This window comes from Mytilus californianus, unplaced genomic scaffold, assembly GCF_021869535.1.
Source record: "Mytilus californianus isolate M0D057914Y unplaced genomic scaffold, xbMytCali1.0.p SCAF_12, whole genome shotgun sequence".
Lineage (NCBI taxonomy): Eukaryota > Metazoa > Mollusca > Bivalvia > Mytilida > Mytilidae > Mytilus > Mytilus californianus.
The window spans coordinates 6,131,059-6,153,236 of NW_026262604.1; the positions used below are offsets into that span (position 1 = coordinate 6,131,059).

At 32.2% G+C, this 22,178-nt stretch overlaps 2 protein-coding genes and 1 long non-coding RNA gene across 3 annotated transcripts in view; 1 reads left to right on the plus strand and 2 right to left on the minus strand.

Moving 5' to 3' along the window:
• Nucleotides 1-22,178, minus strand: part of LOC127721266 (zinc finger protein 37-like) — an 88,627-nt gene that overhangs the window by 30,722 nt on the left and 35,727 nt on the right. The window lies entirely within an intron of this gene.
• On the minus strand, nt 1,900-7,174 carry LOC127721276 (zinc finger protein 239-like). The gene is made up of 2 exons (XM_052227959.1): nt 7,119-7,174; nt 1,900-4,518 (listed from the first exon to the last, which is right to left on the minus strand). Exon 2 carries the CDS (start codon nt 4,458-4,460, stop codon nt 3,432-3,434), a length of 1,029 nt encoding a protein of 342 aa, XP_052083919.1. The 5' UTR covers nt 4,461-4,518; nt 7,119-7,174; the 3' UTR covers nt 1,900-3,431.
• On the plus strand, nt 18,408-21,194 carry LOC127721286 (uncharacterized). Its single transcript, XR_007991106.1, has 3 exons — nt 18,408-18,947; nt 20,098-20,206; nt 21,072-21,194. It is a non-coding gene; the product is annotated as an uncharacterized LOC127721286 (long non-coding RNA).

Consider the following 22,178-nt stretch of genomic DNA (forward strand, 5'->3'; position numbering starts at 1 on the left):
GGAATACTCATACTAAATATTACTCATAATCAAGTGAGTACTAAGTATTTCATTTGACAAATAAACTTAAACTGTTTATGTAGTCACTGAATCATCAAAATGAGGTCAAGGATAATTGACATATGACATACAGAAACTTCGTACCATGTCTACCTTCTGTAGTTTTTAAAATTGTTGTTTGTCTTTTCCTTTTTTTTAACATTGTCATACAGCGGGAGGTTTGGCTAGCAATTAAACCAGGTTCAACCCACCATCTTTTTCTTAAAATGTCCTGTATCAAGTCAGGAAAATGGCAATTGTTATATTATAGTTCGTTTCTGTGTGTGTTACATTTTAATGTTGTGTTTATGTTGTGTCGTTGTTCTCCTCTTATATTTGATACGTTTCCCTCAGTTTTCTTTATTTAACTCAACTTTTTTTCTTAAAATATCCTGTACCAATTCAGAAATATGGCAGTAGTTATCAAAAAGTTCAATTCTATGTAAGTTAGCGTTTGTTTTTGTTGCACTTCAGTGTTCCTGTGTGATATTTATAAGATTAATAACAATATGTCATGTATGTATTCTTATTTTTGGCGCAATGTATTTGACAACAAATTCTTACTGACTTACATCATTATCTTGATATACATCATATATTAGTATAAGAAGAATGCACACGCTGAAATTACTTGCCTTCTTTACTAACCATTTTTATCAAGTTGATAGTCCTAAATATAACGTTTTACTACAATTATCACATACACTTGCCTTGATCTAAGAAGATGAGGTCAAAGTCAGATAAATAAAACTAGAAATACATGAACACCTTACATTCATTCCATACACCAAATTTGCTTTAATTATAGTTGAACTATTGCTCATTTAGGATAGCGTTTAACTAGGAAAGCTTAGCATTGATCAGTAACCATAAAAATTTGAAAGGGTTTCGCGGAATCCAGTGTCTCGCCTTCTTCTGCTGCTAATCACAGGCTCAACAAAAAAGAGAGAAAAAAAATAAAAATATTCCTCTCAATACTATCTTTTGATTGTAAGAAGCTTCTGTCAAAGTTTGGTAAAAATCCAGGATTGTTTATGAATCTTATAAATGTTTTAAAAACTTCAATTGCAAACTGTATGTAATGTTAACTGGAAGAAAAACTAAGTCCATTTATAAGTAAAATACGTAAAACAGGTACAAAATTTTTAACAAAATTTCCTTCTAGATACTAGATTTGATCATAAACAAGCTTTTGTTCAAATTTAAGAAAGTTATTAAAATTTTAAAAACTTTAACTACAAAGTGAATGTCATGTTTCCTGGCAGAAAAACTAAGTCCATTTATAAGTAAAATATGGAAAAAAAAATATTTTTTTAACTAAATTTACATCTGGATACTATCTTATGATCATAAACACGCTTCTGTCCAAGTTTGGTACAAATCCAGGATGGTTTAAGAAAATAATTAAAATTTCAAAAACTTTAACCACAGAGTGAAATCAATGTAATGTTTCCTGGCAGAAAAACGAAGTCCATTCATAAGTCAAATACGGAAAAACCGGATTTTTTTTTAAAATTTACTTCTGAATACTATCTTATGATCATAAACAAGCTTCTGTCCAAGTTTGGTAGAAATCCAGGATAGTTTAAGAAAGTTATTAAAATTTCAAAAACTTTAACCACAGAGTGAATATTTGTGGACACCGCCGTCGACGACGACGACGGAATGTAGGATCGCTATGTCTCGCTTTTTCGACAAAAGTCGAAGGCTCGACAAAAATGAGGCCAAGTTCAGCTGGACCCCTCCAGAAAGACGTGTAAACCTTACTATCTGTGCACGCGTTAGATATAGTTGACCTATTCAATATAGTATCAAAATAACACACTTAAAGTCATATGAAACTTCAAATAACAAAAAAAATTGATGCATATGTTTTTATTATCTAAATAGCTAGTTTTTATTTTACAACTTCTGAACATGTACTTTTTTCTAAAGAAAAATTCTTTAATTTGTCCAAATTTAAAAGAAATTTACTTTTTTTATTCTTGGCTTCCAGTCAACAATCGCCTGCACGTTTTTGGATGCTGTTACCTCAGCGTGACCTTTCTCGTAGAAATCTGGTGATCGAAATACGCATATGTGAATGGGGAAACCGAACGTAAACTTCGCTCCGTCATCGAAACAAACTATAGCTTATTGTACATGTTATACACGTGTTTACCTAATTCCATGCTTCTTTGTTGATTGTTTACAAAGATGACAATCGGTAAACTTCGGTTTTAAAACACGTCCATTAAACAGCTGACATATTCTCACAACATCACTGACCAAGTGAAGTATTTTTTTGACGATTACACGAAATGGATACGTAAAAAATGATAAAATCGTGCACAGGAGACTCAGTTCATGATATATGTATGCATTGTTGCAAGAATTGGATTAACATTATTTTTCACCGGTCACTCGTTTCATATGACTTTAACCAGACAAAGTCTAAAGTTTCCAAGTTAAGATTGATCATTGAACTATGAAAATTAGTTATGGTCAGACGATAATTGCTAACAAACATATACACCTTACAATCATTCGATACGCCAAATAAAGGCAACAGTAGTATACCGCTGTTCGAAATTCATAAATCGATTGAGAAAAAAACAATCAGGGTTACAAACTAAAACTGAGGGAAACACATCAAATATAAGAGAACAACGACACAACAGAAACACACACAGAAACGAACTATAATATAATAATGGCCATTTTCTGACTTGGTACAGGACATTTTATGAAAAAAATGGTAGGTTGAAAACAGTTAACCTATTGATTATTATATAAGAAAAACAGACCAAAACACAAAAACATAACATGACACCTGCCAGTTTGGACACATCATTCAATACACCAAAATATAGTAGACCTACTCCTTATAGTATCTGAGATATTGACTTTACCACGAAAACTTAACCGTGTTCTCTGATCTATTAAATAAGGTCGAGGTCAAGTGAAAACTGTTTGACGGGTATAAGGACATTACAAGGTACGCACATGCCAAACACATTTATAATATATAAGAAATTAGGAATATTAAACGAATATCTTAGCTTTTTTTCAAGAAGTCACTGAACCATGAAACTGAGGTAAGAGACAGTGGACATATGACGGAGAAAAACATCATAATATTAGGCATCTATATTCAACATGTACATAGTATGAAGGCCCAAGTCTTCTACGTACTGAAATATTACGTTTGAAGAAGTTTGTTAACGCTGCAGTGACCGTCACCGCTAGATCACTATCCCTTTGTCAAGCTTTTTGAATCAGAAGTTGCGGACTCGACAAAAATGTGAATTTAGATTTCAGTTTTCAAGTTAAAAAAGTAGCATGATCTTGTATCCTTTTATGTGGAATAAGTACTTTCTCGGCATTTTTACATGCATCATATCCAACATGTCCTAATGCGGTTGAATACATTTATGTGTCTGTGAATTCATAAACTGACTAAATCCTCTTCCACAAACATCACATTTAAAAGGTTTATCACCGGTGTGTATTCTCATATGGGTCCTCATGGTGTGTCCACGACTAAATCCTTTACCACATACACCACATTTATAAGGTCTATCACCAGTATGTATTCTCATATGTATCCGTAAGCTATGACTATCAAAGTAACTTGTATTGCATTCGTCACATTTATAAGGTTTATCCCCAGTGTGTATTCTCATATGGGCCCTCATGTTCTGAACAGAACTAAACTCTCGTCCGCATAAATCACATGTAAAAGGTTTATCCCCAGTGTGTATTCTCATATGGGTGCTCATGTTCTGAACAGAACTAAACTCTCGTCCGCATAAATCACATGTAAAAGGTTTATCACCAGTGTGTATTCTTATGTGTTTCTGTAAACAATTAGTATGCCTAAAAACTTTTTCACAAACATCACATTTATAAGGTTTATCTCCAGTATGAGTTCTCATGTGTGTCTGTAAGTGACCATTCTGCCCAAACGCTTTACCACATACATCACATTTATAAGGTTTATCACCGGTGTGTGTTCTCATATGGGTCCTCATGTTCTGTCCAACACTAAATTCTCTGCCGCATACGTCACATTTATAAGGTTTATCACCCGTGTGTATTTTCATGTGTATCCGTAAGCTATAACTATCAGGGTAACTTTTACTGCATTCGTCACATTTATACTTTTTGTCACCAGTATGCAAAGTACTGTGTCTCCGTAAGTTACCACTTTGACTAAACCCTTTACCACATATATCACATTTAAATATGTTGAAAGCCTTTTTATCAATGAGTGATCTCATATGCGCCTTCAGCTTTGTACCATTACTGCAACGTTTACCACACACTTTACATTCATAGTCATTTTCGCCAGCATTTAAGACGAAGTGTTCCTTTGACTTGTCTGTTGTCTTATCAAATGAGATGATCATGGAATCAGCTGTATTTTCGTTGTTAGACATTTTATTTGTATCTTTTTCTTTCTCGTCCACTTCTTACATTCTCTGAGTGAAGTTGAGTCTGATGAATAGAAAACACACAATGAACATAGCTGAATATATCCAGGTACAAAAAGACGGAATGATTTCTATTCTAGACTGATCGTCCAAAAAGAGCTGATGTTAAATTTGTTTCCCTCTTTTTAAGATGTTATTATATTTTTGTATTGTTACTTAATGTTTGGCCTTTTGGATTTCGAGGAACCAATGAAGTAAAATATCTTGTTTACAATTATTCTAAAATGACCAGATTAGAGTTACTTTTAATGAATATGTTGACCAAAGGTCTATTCTAGAAGTAAATATAAATGTGATTAAACAATCAATCCTTTCTGTAATGACCTAACTTAAGCATTGTGATATGAATAGGAATAGGAAAAGGCACGTTGTACACGGTTCATATCAATAAAATAAATCAGCAATCTATCAAATAAGCATGGAGTTTACAGAAAAGAGACAAACATAGATCAACAAGCACATCAAGTTCTAAAAGTAAATTAATATTCAAACGCACCAATGCATTAACGCATCAATACAAATTTGTAAATGGATCACCTTTTTCTCAATATTCTCTTGCCTCAGCGTGGCAGTTATACATATACTGTACACTTATCTAAAATTATTTCTTGACATTTTCCCCCATGTGTTATTAGATATGTTAATTACTTCATAAGACCAATGTAATTATAAATACCTAGGTATATTACCATTGACAGACTTTTTGATAAATTAATCAAATATGATTAAAAGTTTTTGAATAAATCTGTCACTCAAATTATACTTAGGTGATTGTATTGGCAATTAACAGATGTGTCTGTTATCTTATCACTTAGTCAAACTTGGTCTATATAGTTGATAGTTCCCAATATTTTTTATTTCATTTGTAACATACTAATATAGATCTTCAACTTATCTGATCTTAATTTTAACTTTTTAACTTATAAATAATAGATTATTATCTAATGAATTTTCAAATCTGGAACCCCAAACATGAAGAATTAAAAATTTTAATTAACAGACACTACAAAACAGGTATATCATATATCACTCAAAAAAAATAGTTTTTTTACAGAATAACACACACACCATAAAATTCTTCAAACAATTTACCTAAGAAAAGAAAAAAAAAATAATGAAAATCTGAAGGGTTATTTCCCTTTGAACAGAACTCTGGTTAATATAGTACTTTAACATTACATATATAATAATTAATAATGTAATTAACTTCAAACTGTCTAATAATATAGATTATAATCATCACCACTTCAGAAATAGAAAATTTTTCAATAAATCTGTCTCTCCAATTTTTATTATGAGATAAAGCATTTACCTTTAGCTTAGTCATAATATGATAGCGAGAGAAAAATATACAAAAATACCACTTTTGGATATTAAAAATGGCAATAACTCAAAAAGGAGAAATGCTAAATTCGTGAAAATCGAACTTGACCTTCATTAAGACACAAGAAACAACATACCTAAATTTGAAAAAAAACATAACAGTGTATTCATACTATGGTGGAGACACTGTTTGGCAGCTGCCGCCTGCCCGCCGTATATCCCCAAATCAATAACTGATATTTACTTCGAAAACCCAGTCATTTTTTTTAAGTAAATATTAAGTAGTTAGAAATAACGTGGATCAATTATAAAATCATTCAGAATTCAAATGATGTGATTCCTACAGTAATATATTCAATCCAGGGCATTTGTAACATCATTTTTTGTCCCCCCTAGAGGTAGAGCCCCTTCAGATTTTCACTTGCCCACTTTTTCTGTAAACAATATATGTTGGGTAAACTTGCTTGTTCTTTTATGTAAATTCCGGTTGGTGTGTTACATATGTCACTGATGAGCCATGGTACTGCAATGTTTGTGTACAGTCTGAGGAATAATGAACTATGAATATTTTTTACGCAAACAAATAGTTTTCAAATCATTAAACATCTTGATAAATTTTATAATCTTTGAATTTCTGTGAATGAATTACCATTTCAGTAAAATTTAAATACCAATTATCAGTAAAATGTCCATTTTATCAATTAAACATCATAGTTCTTATTTTATTTTTTATATCATTATCGAGAACTGGTCAAGTTGTCTTCGAATTCGGCATACTTTTAGCATTGAAACAAACATGCCCAAAGGTGACGTCATAATAGAAATTAAACAACCAATCAGGTTCATTTGTTTCAAATAAGGTCAACTTTCATAAAAACAAAGGTCAGGAATAAGTTTTTAAGATTATGTCGGTAAACAGTAAAATAGAGCACTGGTCAGTAGAGTCCAGCAATACACCATGTACACACGGTCAATATGATTCTGAAAATGTTTATGAGCCGTTCCATAGAAATATACATTTTCTTTACATTTAAAAAAAAACATGTTTCTTGTGTCTCAGATTTGATTTGAACCAAACAATATTGTCTCCTAAAATATTTACATCGACACTGATCGATCTGATGACACTGATGTCAGCGAGTGTAGGTCGATTTTATTATTTTTGTTATGATCTGTTATAAATACGTAGTGCACATTTCCTTAGTAATAGTATTTGTTATTTGCAGTCCAGTTCTTGTATAAAGTTTGAAATTATTATATAAAGTAGCATTGCTTACTCACATGCCGATTGCAATTATATTGTCGTGACTGTGTGTATAAATAAAAAAAAATACAGGTATGGATTCAAAGGGCGATAACCACGAATTTATTTCTATGGAACACCCTTTGAACCCAAGTAACATTACTTTGCGTAACGCCGTTTAAATAGAGAACAGCAGATTAAGTTGGTCTTCACACTCGTAATTATTTGAAGAGTAGGGGCATTAGGCTATTGTAACTCGTTAAATGTAAACTTTAAGATTGTTTTATTTTCTGAATATCATTTCTACATTTTTTTTCTAAGGCCCCTCTTTTAATTTCATGTAATATATAGGCCGTTGCCGTCTTTAAGTTTTAGAATTTTTGACAATTATCTTCAACTTTGTGTGTGATTTCGACTCTCAATCTTTTTTTCTAGACAAACAGGCGTGGATCCAGCCATTTTAAAAAGGGTGTTCCAACCCCCGGAACACTATATGAAACGTTCACATAATTAAAAAAATATTAATAAAAAAAAGTGCTCACGCTGAAATGTCCCACCTTCTTTACTAACATTGATTCAATGTTGATAGAACTAAATATAACTATCACACAAACTTGACATGATCCATGAAAATAAGGTCAAGGTCATATGAACCAAACACGAAATACATGTTCACCTGACAAGCATTCCATAAAGTTGACCTATTGATTGATTGATTGATTTTTTGGTGTTTTAACGCCACTTTTAAGCCCCGCATTTAGGCTATTTCGTGGCGGCCAGTTTTTATTGGTGGAGGAAGTCGGAGTGCCCGGAGAAAACCACCGACCTTCGATAGGAAAACTGACAATCCTAGTCAATTAAGATTGGAGTAGAGTGCACCCGCGCACATGAGCGGGGTTCGAACTCTCCAGTTGTTGACCTATTGCACATAGTATCTAAGAATTAAACTTAACTCGGAAAATTTAGCATAGGTCAATTAACCATGAAAGTGAGGTCAAGGTCAGCTAGATGAACCCTGCCAGACAGATATGTACACCTTATGATCACTACATACTTTAAATATAGTTGACGTATTGCATATATTGTCCTTAAAACAAACTCAACAAGAAAACTTAACATTTATTAATGAACCATGAAAATGAGGTCCAGGTCAAATGTACCTGCCAGACAGGCGTATACACCTTTTAATAATTCCATGCACCAAATAAAGTTGACCTATTGCTTAAAGTATAAGAAAATCAAAACACAAACATTTAACATTTACCAACAAACCGTCAAAATGAGGTCAAGGTAAAAAAAAAACCTGCTAGACTGACATGTACATCGTGAAACCTTTTCATTTTCCAAATATAGTTGACTTATTTCATATAGTATTAGGGAAACAGGCATTAACCCAAAAGATCAACTTAAACCACTGAACCATGAAAATGAGGTCAAGGTCAGACAACACCTGACAGTTTGCCATATGCACCTTTCAACCATTCCATACATCAAATATTATAGAAGACCTATTGCTCATAGTATCTCAGATAACGACTTGACCACGAAAACTTAACTTTGTTCACTGATCCATGAAATGAGGTAGAGGTTAGGTAAAAACTGACCAAATGGCAAGGTACGCACATACCAAACATAGTTATCCTATATCCCAAAATTAAAGAGAAATTACGATTTCTAAAAATCTTAAATTCTTAAGTACTCACCCTAACCAAGAAAATAAGGTCAAGAACAATATACAGTGAAACCTGTTTAAACCGAACCTTTTCGAGACTAAACATTTTGTTCGGTGTAGGCTGATGTTCTGTGTTATCAGGTCTACAACGCATACAAATTGATATGGCGGTGCTTAAGAACATGTTTGTTTTATACAGGTTTTCGGTTTATGCAGGATTAGGTTTAGCCAGGTTTCACTGTACATATAACAGATGGATTCTTCATAGCATAAGACATTTATATTCAAAGTATGAAGGATCCAGGTCTTCTATCTTCTGAAATATTAAGCTTTTAAGAAGTTTGTCAAAACCACCGCCGCTGGATCAGTATCCCTTTTTCAAGCTTTCTGCGACAGAAGACGCACGACAAAAATGATGTCGATGTCCGAATCACCCTGCCAGACATCAGATACACATTGCAGTCACTCAATACACCAAATATATTTGACCTAGTACTTGAAGTATCTTAGGAAAGGTCATAACCATGAAAACTTAGCATTGACTAATTAACCGTTTGAGGTGAGCTCATGGTGATCTTAAACCTACAAGACAATAATTCTCACATTATAATCATTCCATACATCAAATTTAAGTATAAAACGTGAAAAATAAACATTGTCAAATGAACCATGAAAATGGGGTCAAGGTCATATAAAACCTACTAGTCGGACATGTACGTATACATCTTACAATCATTCCATACAGCAAATATAAGGACCGTACTGTCTGCTTAGAGTACCTGAGAAATTGACAAAATTACAACAAGAGTGCACACGCTGAAATGTCTCACCTTCTTTATTGACCATTGATTCAATTTTGATAATCCCAAATATAAAGCTTTAATACATGCATCACATAAACTTAATTAATCCAAGAAAATGAGGGAAAGGTCAGATAAACCAAACATGAATATAATGTTTACCTTACAATCATGTAATACACCAAACTTAGTTAACATATTGCTTATAGCTTCTAGGAAACAGATTTTACCAGGAAAACTAAACATTTACCAAGTGCAAGTGCAAGTAAACCATGCCAGAAAGACCTGTACAAATTACAATCAATCTATGTGTTAAATATAGTTGCCCTATATTGCTTATAGTTTCTATGAAACAAACATCATCATGAAATCTCAACATTGACCAATGATCCATGAAAATGAGGCTACGTCAGATGATACCTACCAGACAGGCATATACACCTTACAATAATTCCATACAACAGTTGATCTATTGGTCATAGTTTAAGAAAACCGACCAAAACAAAAAACCTTAACACTGCGTTATGAACCGTGAAAATGAGGTCATGGTCTAATAAAACCTGCTAGACTGACATGTACATCATAAAATATTTCCATACACAATATTTTAGTCGAATTTTTGCATATAATGTAAGAAAAAAAGACCAAAACACAAAAACTTAACTTTGACCACTGAACTATAAAAATTAGGTCAGATGAAACCTGCCAGTTGGACATATACATCTAACAATCATTCCATACGCCAAATATAGTAAACAACTATTGCTTAAAGAATATGGTAAATGAACTTGACTTAATAGATATAAGAAGATGTTGTATGAGTGTCAATGAGACAAATATCCATCCAAGTCACAATTTATACAAGTAAACCCTTATAGGTCAAAGTACGGTCTTCAACACGGTGCCTTGGCCCACACTGATCAGTGATAAAGGGTCCGAAAAAATGACTAGTGTAAAACCATACAAACGGGAAACCAACGGTCTAATGTAAAAAAAAAAACGAGAAACTCGAAACACTTCAAACTACATCAACAAATGAATGGCCATCAGATTCCAGACTTAGGACATGTGCAAACAATTGCAGCGGGTGTAAACGTTTTAACAGGTACCAACCTTCACCCTTATCTGAAACAAAAGTGTAAGTTAAGCCTTTATCAACTTATTTATATAGCTCATTCTTATGTTGTACTGTAATACCACTGTCCCACGCAAGGGGAGGGTTGAAGTCACGCTAACATGTTTAACCCCGCCACATTCTGTATGGATGTACATAACATCCACCAATGCAAATAAATACGTAATTCATACTAGCATAAAATAACATATTCAATGAGTTTTGATTTTAACCATATACATAAACGCAGTTGGAAATTCGTTCATAATGATAATTCTATGTTCCATGTAATACTGTGTTATTTAGTGTTCTATGGTAGCATCGATAATATTTTTTTTCTGGTAGTAATTAGCGGTGATTTAGATATATAGTTTTGAAACTAAGAAATGGCGTCAATTAAAGACTGGCAAATCTGTTATCAATTGGGTAAATATACCCCCTCCCCCCCCCCAAAAAAAAGGTACAGACATCTTCTGAAGCTAATGTTTCATTTCAAATTCGAAAGGGTTGATTGGTTGATTGATTGTTGGTTGCTTAACATCTATAGGGAACGTGAACCATCGTGGAATTATTTTACATATAGAATGGAAATGGGGAATAAGTCAGAGACAACAACCCGACCAAAGAGCAAACAACAGCCGAAGGCCACCATGCAATGGGTCTTAAATGCAGCGAGAAAATCCTGCACCCGGAGGAGGTCCTCAACTGTATAAGGCTTACGGTAGTTAATGAAAATACCAAACTTGGTAATCTAAATGTATGAACTTTATTTTAATAAACAATACTTTTTGGATATACATCAGCTTTTATTAATTCTATTTACAACATTTAATACCAATATGTATTCTAATATTTGGCGCCATATATTAGGCAACAAATTCTTATTGACTTACATCATTATCTTGATATACATCATATATTAGTATAAGAATGTACATGGTGAAATGACTTGCCTTATTTACTAATCATCTATGTTATGTTTATAGTCCTAACTATAAAGTTTTACTACAATTACCACATAAACATTAATACCTTGATCCAAGAAGATAAGGTCAAAGTCAGATAAACAAAACTAGAAATACATGAACACTTTAAGTTACATTACTTCCATATACCAAATTTGCTTTAATTATAGTTGAACTATTGCTCATTTAAGATAGAGTTTCATCAGGAAATCTTAGCATTGATCAGATCAGTAACCATAAAAATGAGGCCAAGTTCAGCTGGACCCCTCCAGAAAGACGTGTAAACCTTACAATCTTTGCACGCGTTAGATAAGGTGGACCTATTCAATATAGTATCCAAATAACACACTTAAAGTCATATGAAACTTCAAATAACAAAAAAAAATGATGCATATGTTTTTAATATCTAAATAGCTAGTTTTTATATTACAACTTCTGAACATGTATTTTTTTCTAAAGATTTTTTTTTAATTTGTCCAAATTTAAAAGAAATTGACTTTTTTGTAATTCTTGGCTTCCAGTCAACAATTCGCCGACACGTTTTTTGTATGCGTGACCTTTCTCGTAGAAATCTGGTGATCGCAATACGCAAATGTGAAGGGGAAACCAAACGTAAACACCGCTCAGTCATCAAAATAAACTATATCTTATTTTACATGTTATACACGTGCTAACATAATTCCATGCTTCTTTGTTGATTGTTTACAAAGGTGACAACCGGTAAACGTCGGTTTCAAAACACGACCATTAATCAGCTGCCATATTCTAACAACATCAATGACCGATTGGAATATTTTTTTGACGATTATACGAAATGGATGCGTCAAAAAATGATGAAATCGTGCACAGGAGACTCAGTTTATGATATATGCATGCAATGTTTAAAGAATTGAATTGTTATAATTTTCAATGGTCACGCATTTCGTATGACTTTACTCAGACAAAGTCTTAAAGTCATATGAAACGAGTGTCTGGTGAAAAATAATGTTTATCCAATTTTTGAACCAATGCTTGTTTATATATATCATAAACTTAGTCTTCCGTGCACGATTTTATTATTTTTTACGCAAACATTTCGTATAATCGTCATTTTTTTTTCTCTCTGACTGTAATTGTGTGAAAATATGGCAGCTATTTAATTGTTGGGTTTTAAAGCCGTAGTTTGTCAACAATCAACAAAGAAGCATGATTATTGAGCACGTGTATAACATGTACAATCAGGTAATAGTTTATTTAAATGACAGATCCATGCGTATTGCGATCACCGGATTTTTACGAGAAGGGTCACGATGAGGTCACTTACTTACCGATAATGTGTCGGCGAATTGCTTCCTGAAAGCAAGCAATTAAAAAAAAGAAAACGTCTTCTGAATGTGGACAAATTAAAGAATTTTCTTCGGAAAAAAGTATATGTACATAGGTTTTATAATGAAAACTATCCATTTTGTTATAAAAAACATATGCATCATTTTTGTTTTAATTTGAGGTTTCATATGACTTCAAGTATCAAACTAAAGATTGATCATTGAAGTATGAAAATTAGTCATGGTCAGACGAAAAAACTGCTGGACAAACATATACACCTAACAATCATTCGATACGCTAAATATACTTTATCTTATGATTATTATTTTAGAAAAACAGACCAAAACACAAAAACATAACTTTAACCACTGAACCATGAAAATGACATCAAGGTCAACTGACACCTGCCAGTTAGACAAATCATTCCATACACCAAAATATAGTAGACCTACTCCTTATAGTATCTGAGATATTGACTTTACCACGAAAACTTATCCTTGTTCTCTGATCTATTAAATGAGGTCGAGGTCAAGTGAAACTGTCTGACGTGTATGAGGACATTGCAAGGTAGGCACATGCCAAACACATTTATAATATAAGAAATTAAGAATATTAAACGAAAATCTTAGCTTTTTTTCAAGAAGTCACTGAACCATGAAACTGAGGTAAGAGACAGTGGACATATGACGGAGAAAAACTTCATAATATTAGGCATCTATATTCAACATGTACATAGTATGAAGGCCCAAGTCTTCTACGTACTGAAATATAACGTTTGAAGAAGTGTGTTAACGCCGCAGTGGCCGTCGCCGCCAGATCACTATCCCTTTGTCGAGCTTTCTTGCTTGCGACAGAAGTTGCAGAATCGACATACATGTGAATTTAGATATCAGTGTACAAGTTTGATACAAAGTAGCATGATCTTGTATCCTTTTATGTGGCAAAAGTTCATTCTCAGCATTTTTTCATGTATCATATCCTACATGTCCTAATGCGGTAATTTACATATATGTGTCTGTGAATTCATAAACTGACTAAATCCTCTTCCACATACATCACATTTAAAAGGTTTATCACCGGTGTGTATTCTGATATGGGTCTTTCTGATCTGTACACAACTAAATCCTTTACCACATATACCACATTTATAAGGTTTATCACCGGTGTGTATTCTCATATGGGCTCTTATGATCTGTGCACGACTAAACCCTTTACCACATACATCACATTTATAAGGTTTATCACCAGTATGTATTCTCATGTATATCTGTAAGTTATGACTATCAAAGTAACTTTTACTGCATTCGTCACATTTATAAGGTTTATTTTCATGTGTATCCGTAAGCTATAACTATCAAAGTAACTTTTACTGCATTCGTCACATTTATACTTTTTTCATCAGTATGCAAAGTACTGTGTCTCTGTAAGCTATCACTATGACTGAACCTTTCACCACATACATCACATTTATAAGGTTTATCACCGGTGTGTGTTCTCATATGGGTGCTCATGCTCTGTACAAAACTAAATTCTCTTCCACATAAATCAGATATAAAAGGTTTATCACCAGTGTGTATTGTCATGTGTCTCTGTAAACCAGTTAATCGCATAAAAACTTTTTCACATACATCACATTTATAAGGTTTATCTCCAGCATGAGTTCTCATGTGTGCTTGTAGATTACGATTCTGCATAAACTCTTTACCACATACATCACAATGCTATGGTTTATCATCTGTATGTAATTTCATGTGTTGCAATAAGCTACATTTTTTATTAAACTCTTTACCACACACTTTACATACACAAGGTTTATCCCCGGCGTGTGTTCTCATGTGTTTCTGTAAACAATGAGTATGCCTAAAAACTTTTTCACATACATTACATGTATAAGGTTTCTCTCCAGTGTGTATTCTCATGTGTGCTTTTAAATTACCTTTCTGCCTAAAGTCTTTACCACATACATCACATTGATATGGTTTATCATCTGTATGTAATTTCATGTGTTGCAATAATCTACATTTTTTTCTAAACTCTTTAGCACAAAATTTACATTTAGAAGGTCTATCCCCGGTGTGTGTTCTCATGTGTTTCTTTAAGCCATGAATATATCCAAAAACTTTTTCACATACATCACATTTATAAGGTTTATCTCCAGTATGAGTTCTCATGTGTGCTTGTAGATTACCATTCTGCCTAAACGCCTTACCACATACATCACATTTAAAAGGTTTATCACCTGTATGTGTTCTCATATGGGTCCTCATGCTCTGTCCAAAACTAAATTCTCTTCCACATACATCACATTTATAAGGTGTATCTCCAGTGTGTATTTTTATGTGTGCCTGTAAGGTATCTATCCGACTAAATTTTTTGCCACACATATCACACTCATAAGATTTATCACCAGTGTGTATTGTCATGTGTCTCTGTAAACTATTTAATTGCACAAAAACTTTTTCACATACATCACATTTATAAGGTTTATCTCCAGAATGAGTTCTCATGTGTGTTCGTAAATTACCATTCTGCCTAAACTCTTTACCACATACACCACAATGATATGGTTTATCACCTGTATGCAATTTCATATGTTGCAATAAGTTAAAACTTTGACTAAACTCCTTACATTTATAAGGCGTATCACCAGTGTGTGTTCTCATGTGTATTTCTAAACCATGATTTGTACTCAATCCTTTATAACATATATCACATTTAAATATGTTGAAAGTCTTTTTATCAATGTGTGATCTCATATGCACCTTCAGATTTGTACCATTACTGCAACGTTTACCACACACTTCACATTCATAGTAATTTTCGCCTGTATTTAAGATGAAGTGTTCCTTTGACTTGTCTGTTGTCTTAACATCGCCTGTATTTAAGATGAAGTGTTCCTTTGACTTGTCTGTTGTCTTAACATCGCCTGCATTTAAGATGAAGTATTCCTTTGACTTGTCTGTATTTAAGATGAAGTGTTCCTTTGACTTGTCTGTTGTCTTAACAAGGGAGATCATCATGGTATCAGCTGTATTTTCGTTGTTAGACATTTTATTTGTATCTTTTCCTTCTCGTCCACTTCTTACAATCTCTGAGTGAACAGGAGTCTGATGAAAAGAAACGAGAAAAACACAATGAACATAGCTTAATATATTCAGGTAAAATAAGATGGAATGATTTCTATTTAAGGAATGATTGTAATATTTTTTTCTGTCTATGAAGAAATAACATGAAAAATGTGGTGCACACTGAATAACCCGCGTAGCCGGTTATTTAAAGTGTGCACCAAATATTCTTTGTTATTTCGAATAGGCAGAAAAAATATTACAGTCATTTATTATAATTTAATTCTTAAATCCATTTCAAACCTCAGTATATCATGAAAAAACGTTGATGACGTCACGGTCACATGACAAAATTATGTCTATGGGCCGATAAACAAAACGACGTCAGCCAATCAGAAGACGTGTTACTTCCAAAATTAATTATTCATGTTATTCTAGACTGATCGTCCAAAAAGAGCTGATGTTAATTTTGTTATCCTCTTTTTAAGATGTTATTATATTTTTGTATTGTTACTTAATGTTTGCCCTTTTGGATTTCGAGAACCAATGAAGAGAAATATCTTTAATTTTGTTTAAAATTTTGTAAAAAAAAGACCAAATCAGACATTCGGTAATCCTCGGTAGAATCCGCTACTCTCCTTCTAGATGAGGGTACGGAAGTTGAGACGAATACAAATTAGAGTTACTTTTAATGAATATGTTAATTCAAGGTCAATATATACTAGTCGTAAATATAAATGTGATAAACTCTTTCTGTAATGAAATAACTTAAGGTAGATCATAGGTATATGTTTCCCCGAGATAGATTTTTTTTATTATTTGCCAAAATGAAGATTTTAATATGCTCTTTTTCAAAATATGATAACATGGATGGGTCACCGTGCAATTTTTCAAGCTATGAGTTGTTGGAAATTGCCTAAATTTGCTAAGAATGATCATGAAAAAACATATTCTCAAATCTACTAGAAAGAATTTTGAAATAAATTGTGAGAAGATAGGTTTTATAATATGTTTCAAGAAAATAAAAATAAAAAAATTGTGTCACTGAATTTGTTTTCTTGCCACAAGTAAAAATTAAAAAAATCCCTATCAGTTCAGTATAAATTTGTTACTAAAAGAGTTATCTCCCTTTAAATGACTTTGTTAAAAATAAATGATTCTTAAACACAAATGCTCGGTATTTGTTTAAATATTTTGAATAATGCAATAAATCAGCAAGTTTTCTCAATATAAATAAACAGTCTAATCAATAAAATTGCACATCTGTGTACAAATTTGCAGATTTGGGCAAAAGCTAGACTGATAGTGTAATGCGATAGTACAATCCAAGATGGCGGTATACCATGAATTTACCTTAAGCATTATGATATGAATAGGAATAGGAAAAGGCACGTTGTACGTGGTTTATACTGTGGATTCATTGATATTCGTTTGATACCAATTTTCGTGGATTTCGTGGGTACCGGGTAACCACGAATTTAAATGTTCAACGAAATACAAATTTTCTACCGAAAGGAAGCAGACTTTGCCAAAACCATGAAATCAAATATATACGAATATGCAAGTTTTCATCAATCCAAATATTTACATGTGATAGGTGCACTTTTTTTATGAAGACACCTTTTCTTGCTAATTCATTAATATTATAATTAATTTCGCTGACCGTTGTCACGGTAACTCTAACATAGCTTATTTGACATATAATATTGAAGGATTTTATGGATCATTGATCACGGATCAGTCTGGATCCGTCAAATCCATCACCCATTAGCATGATAAGTGAAGTTCACATTAAGCAGTAACGCATAAGGTTGCAAGTACTGTACATTACATATTTAACGTTAAACTGAACAGACCCATTGGTGGACTTCGGCTGTTGTTTGCTATTTTGTCAGGTTGTTGTCTTACTGACATATTACCCATCTCTTTCTCATTTTTTTATTTTCAATAGCACCCAGCAAACACACAACATTTTAAAAACATTTTTTAAATGTCATATGGACGTCTCTCAAAAAATGTTTCAATAAGATATCATTTAAACATAAAAAAAATGTGTATTTTATTGTTTTTGAAATGTTTTATTTCTAACATTTAAGTAAAATGTTTTTACAACATTAACAAAATATTATTTGCAAATATCTTTTATTCATGTTCTCAAACGTTGTTCTAAAATATCCCGTAGATATTTTATAATATAAAAAAAAAATATATTCTTCAATTGGTATTTTATATTTTAACAACATTTAGAGTAAATATTTTCCAAATATCCAAAAAACATTCTGCCAAAAAATGTGTTACAGAAAATATAGTTTTGCTATTTGCATAAAATGTTTTATAACGTAAAATTAAAATGTTTTACATAAAACATCTGAAAAATATCAGCTAAATGTTTTCTATAAAATATTCTGACATACACATTACTTAATAGTCTTACTGATATTTTATTCAACATTTAACGGATATAAAAATAACATTTTATTTAAACTTTATTCAAAACCCCACAAACAACGTTTTGTGGAATTAGCTCGTTTTTTCAGGATAAGATATAGTACTACATTTCATCAATATCATGACAAGCAAGATACTATGGTTGATATCCTTAATTGATATCTTGAAGATCCTTGAAGTCAGATTTTATTCCTTCTTATATTAAAATTCAAAAGAGTCAACATTAAATTAAGCAATAATGTATTAATAAACAATCACCGTTCTTTAATGTTTATTCATTTCGTTCGTGTATATTTTAGAAATTAAGAGATGAAAACTGTAACTGTACTAAGTTCAATTTTCGTATCGTTTATATGCCTTACGGAAAACCGACCTTTTCCGGAATCGACTTTTGTTTTATCACCGGAAATGATTTTGCAATTTGAATTTCGAAACGAAGACAGGATATCAACAAAGAGAGCCAAGAAAATTGTTTGTTACGCGATATATACTCACTTGGTAAGAATGATTAATCTGTTAAGATGAAACTTGTGCATTCATTGTGTGTGTTCAATCATAATCGGAACCAAATTACATCTGTTTCTGGAGGTGCGGATCAAGGTTTTGAAAAAAAGGGGGCCCCTGCCCAAGCCAAGGCAAGCAAACGTTTGGAGTGATACTTGTAAATAGTCTATACATTTATCTTATAAGTAGCTCCATAAGGGGGTCGGGGCCCCTAAATCCGCCACTGTTCAAGCATCTACGTACAACAATTATGAATTTGTTCATTGATATAAAAAAATTATAAGGATATGTGGCTTGTGTGTTTGATTGCCAATATACCTTATTGCTATTTGTCCGCCATTACTGGCCATGGACATCACAAAAGTTCCCGTAAAATGTTGACGTCATATTAGAAAATATTTGACAACACAATTGAAAGTAATACACCTTATCGCTAAATTGTCCGCCATTACTGGACATCACACAACTGTCACAAGTTCCCTTAAAATTTTGACATCATCATAAAAAATATCTGATGCCACAATGGAAAAGTGATTGTTGTTTGACGTCAAAAGTTCAAGCAGGATAGATTCTCGGGTCAAGCGGGAATAGCGATAAGGTGTATTATTGTATGACGTATGCTGACGTAAAAAGTTCAAGCGGGACAGATTTCCAAATACTGAAATAGCGAAAAGGTGTATGAGACAGCTATCCACCAGAATTTAAATGACTTGGATAAAAGAAATTATAGGTCACTGTACGGCTTTCAAAACTGAGAAAACCAATGTCCACTTTGAAGCCTTGACAAACAAATGTTAAATTTTTCTCAACACAATTGAAACAAAACAACTAACTGCCTACATTAAATATACATACATGTATTATGAAAAAGAAATTTGACAGACTTAAACCAACAACAACTATTGCAATAAGCATGACTCAATACCTTGTTTCCGAGGCACACAAACAAGTTACAATAACACTAATATAAGCACCATTTGAATATGGAGATTTTTTTTCTAGTAAAATTAGTGTATGTATGTATTTGCAAAACAGTAAATTAAATTTCCCTTAACAGCTTAATGAACATTACAAAGACTATGTAAGACTTCAGCACAAGCAAGATAATATAAACTGTTGCTTAAAATCTTTTATTTTTTAACAGGAGCTAAAAGAAAAGCCACAAAGGACAAGTTCAATATGCAGGTTTACAATTTGGAAGTGGCGCAGGTTCTTTGAAATGTCTACAACCTTTCAGGAGAATTTTTTTTGAAGTAAGATTTTCATACAAAATTACTGTTATTCCATATTTAATTCAAATATTTAGCATAAACAATGCATTACATTCATTAGATTATGGGCATACAATACAGAAAAGATATCTGGATATTTGAATAAATTATTTTTTTTGTGACAAAATAGAAACAAGTTGTTTTTTTAAATCAATCTTTTAGTCCAACAGTGTGCTTTCATAAACATATTTGCTTTCCTTTGAAGTATTTCAAATACATATAAACAACTCATTTAATGACATCTGTGTGTTTCTCGGAAGTTAAGTTATATTATTATCATCATTGCGAAAACAATGTGTAACACTTCGATAAGTTATTATGTGCCTATAGTATACTTCTAGGACTGTATCATATGCCCTTAGATACAAATGACAAGTTATAAACTATGTCACTCTACAGAGTTTAACACTTAAAAAGGACAATAAGATGTTTAATGACATTATGTAGCAGGGCTTTTAAAGGCCCTTACATGATACAATGCATTTAATGAAAACTAAAAAAACCCAAGAAAAACAACAGCCTGATTTATACAAAACAATAAAAGAAAAAAAATATGATAGACAACAATCAACGAGTATAATGAAATAAGACTCTGGACTGGACACATATCTAGTCTAAAGTTTTTTTTAATTTTTTTTAATAACTAAATGAAGTTCAGCGTGGATTATTGCTCTCTCTTAACACGGTCAGCAATTTATCGTCCCCTTCCGACAGACTATCATCGTTATTTGTTTCAAAACTTTAAAGGGGAGGGGATGTATATCCTTCAGGCAACGTGAATCGTTCTATAATTAAGGAATGTGCAAGAAGTTCATATATGAATGTAAGATTAGTTTTTTTTTTTCAGAAGCATGGCACAGCAAGAAAAGATATAAGACACTACAAGACATTCCAAGTGATTTTGAATAAGACAATTGATTGACTTTTTCAATGTATTCTTAAATAAATCAAATAGTTGATGTAAAATGGTGTTTTGTTCTCATCTGTTCAGCCAATTATCAATGATTATTGACTTAAGATGTAACCCTATTAGAAGTGTAGCATTTTAGTTTAGAAAGAGAAGATGTATTGAAAAATCTGAATTTGGGACACAAGTTTTAGTCAATGTAACTTGAACTTAAAAATGTGTATAATGTTTGCATAATGTCCAATGGCATATATGTCATGCATGTTCAGGTTGACATATGCATGATGCGTATAAGATAGGTAATAAAAGTTGAGAGTGACAAACTAAACATTATACCATTGTGGTTGGAATGTGAGATTTCTTGCACTGTCTGTCGTCTGTCAACCTATATTTGTCGGATTTTGTCCAACAAATATTTTCATCAAGTGCTGTTTTTCCCAAAACTGCTGATAAAGATGAGTTCATATTTTAAAATGAGCTGCTTGATAGTGATGAACTGTGATGTGTGAACATTTTTGTATCTTTCACCTGTTTCCTGTTTGCTTATACTTTGTATTTCAAAATGTTGAATGTTCTCAAATTTTTCATTACTTTAATTAGTAATGCTGATGAACAGAATTACTTCATATTTGGTAAGTGGCTTGACCATGATGAGTTGTGTCTGCCATTTTGGATGTGTCAAAATTTGTAGATACTTCTTGTTTTTAGAGACTTTGAATTGTGAATTTCATATGCTTAGCAAAACAACTGATTTATTCTTGTTTGTATATAGAATTAATCACTGTGTATAAATTAATTTAACTAATGATTTGTTATTTAAAGAAGCAGGAAACTCAATCAAAAGTACAGACATTTTTTTATTGATATGGTCTAGATATCAACCAAAAACATCTTCTTAAAACATTTTGAAAACATTTTTAGGCACAGTCTCACTTGCAAGAAAACATCCAAAAACATTTTTATAACATTATTTGATGTTCATGATATTTTTCAAACGTTCAGAAAATATTTCTAGAAAATATTTTTTAAAAGATTATCAAAATGTTT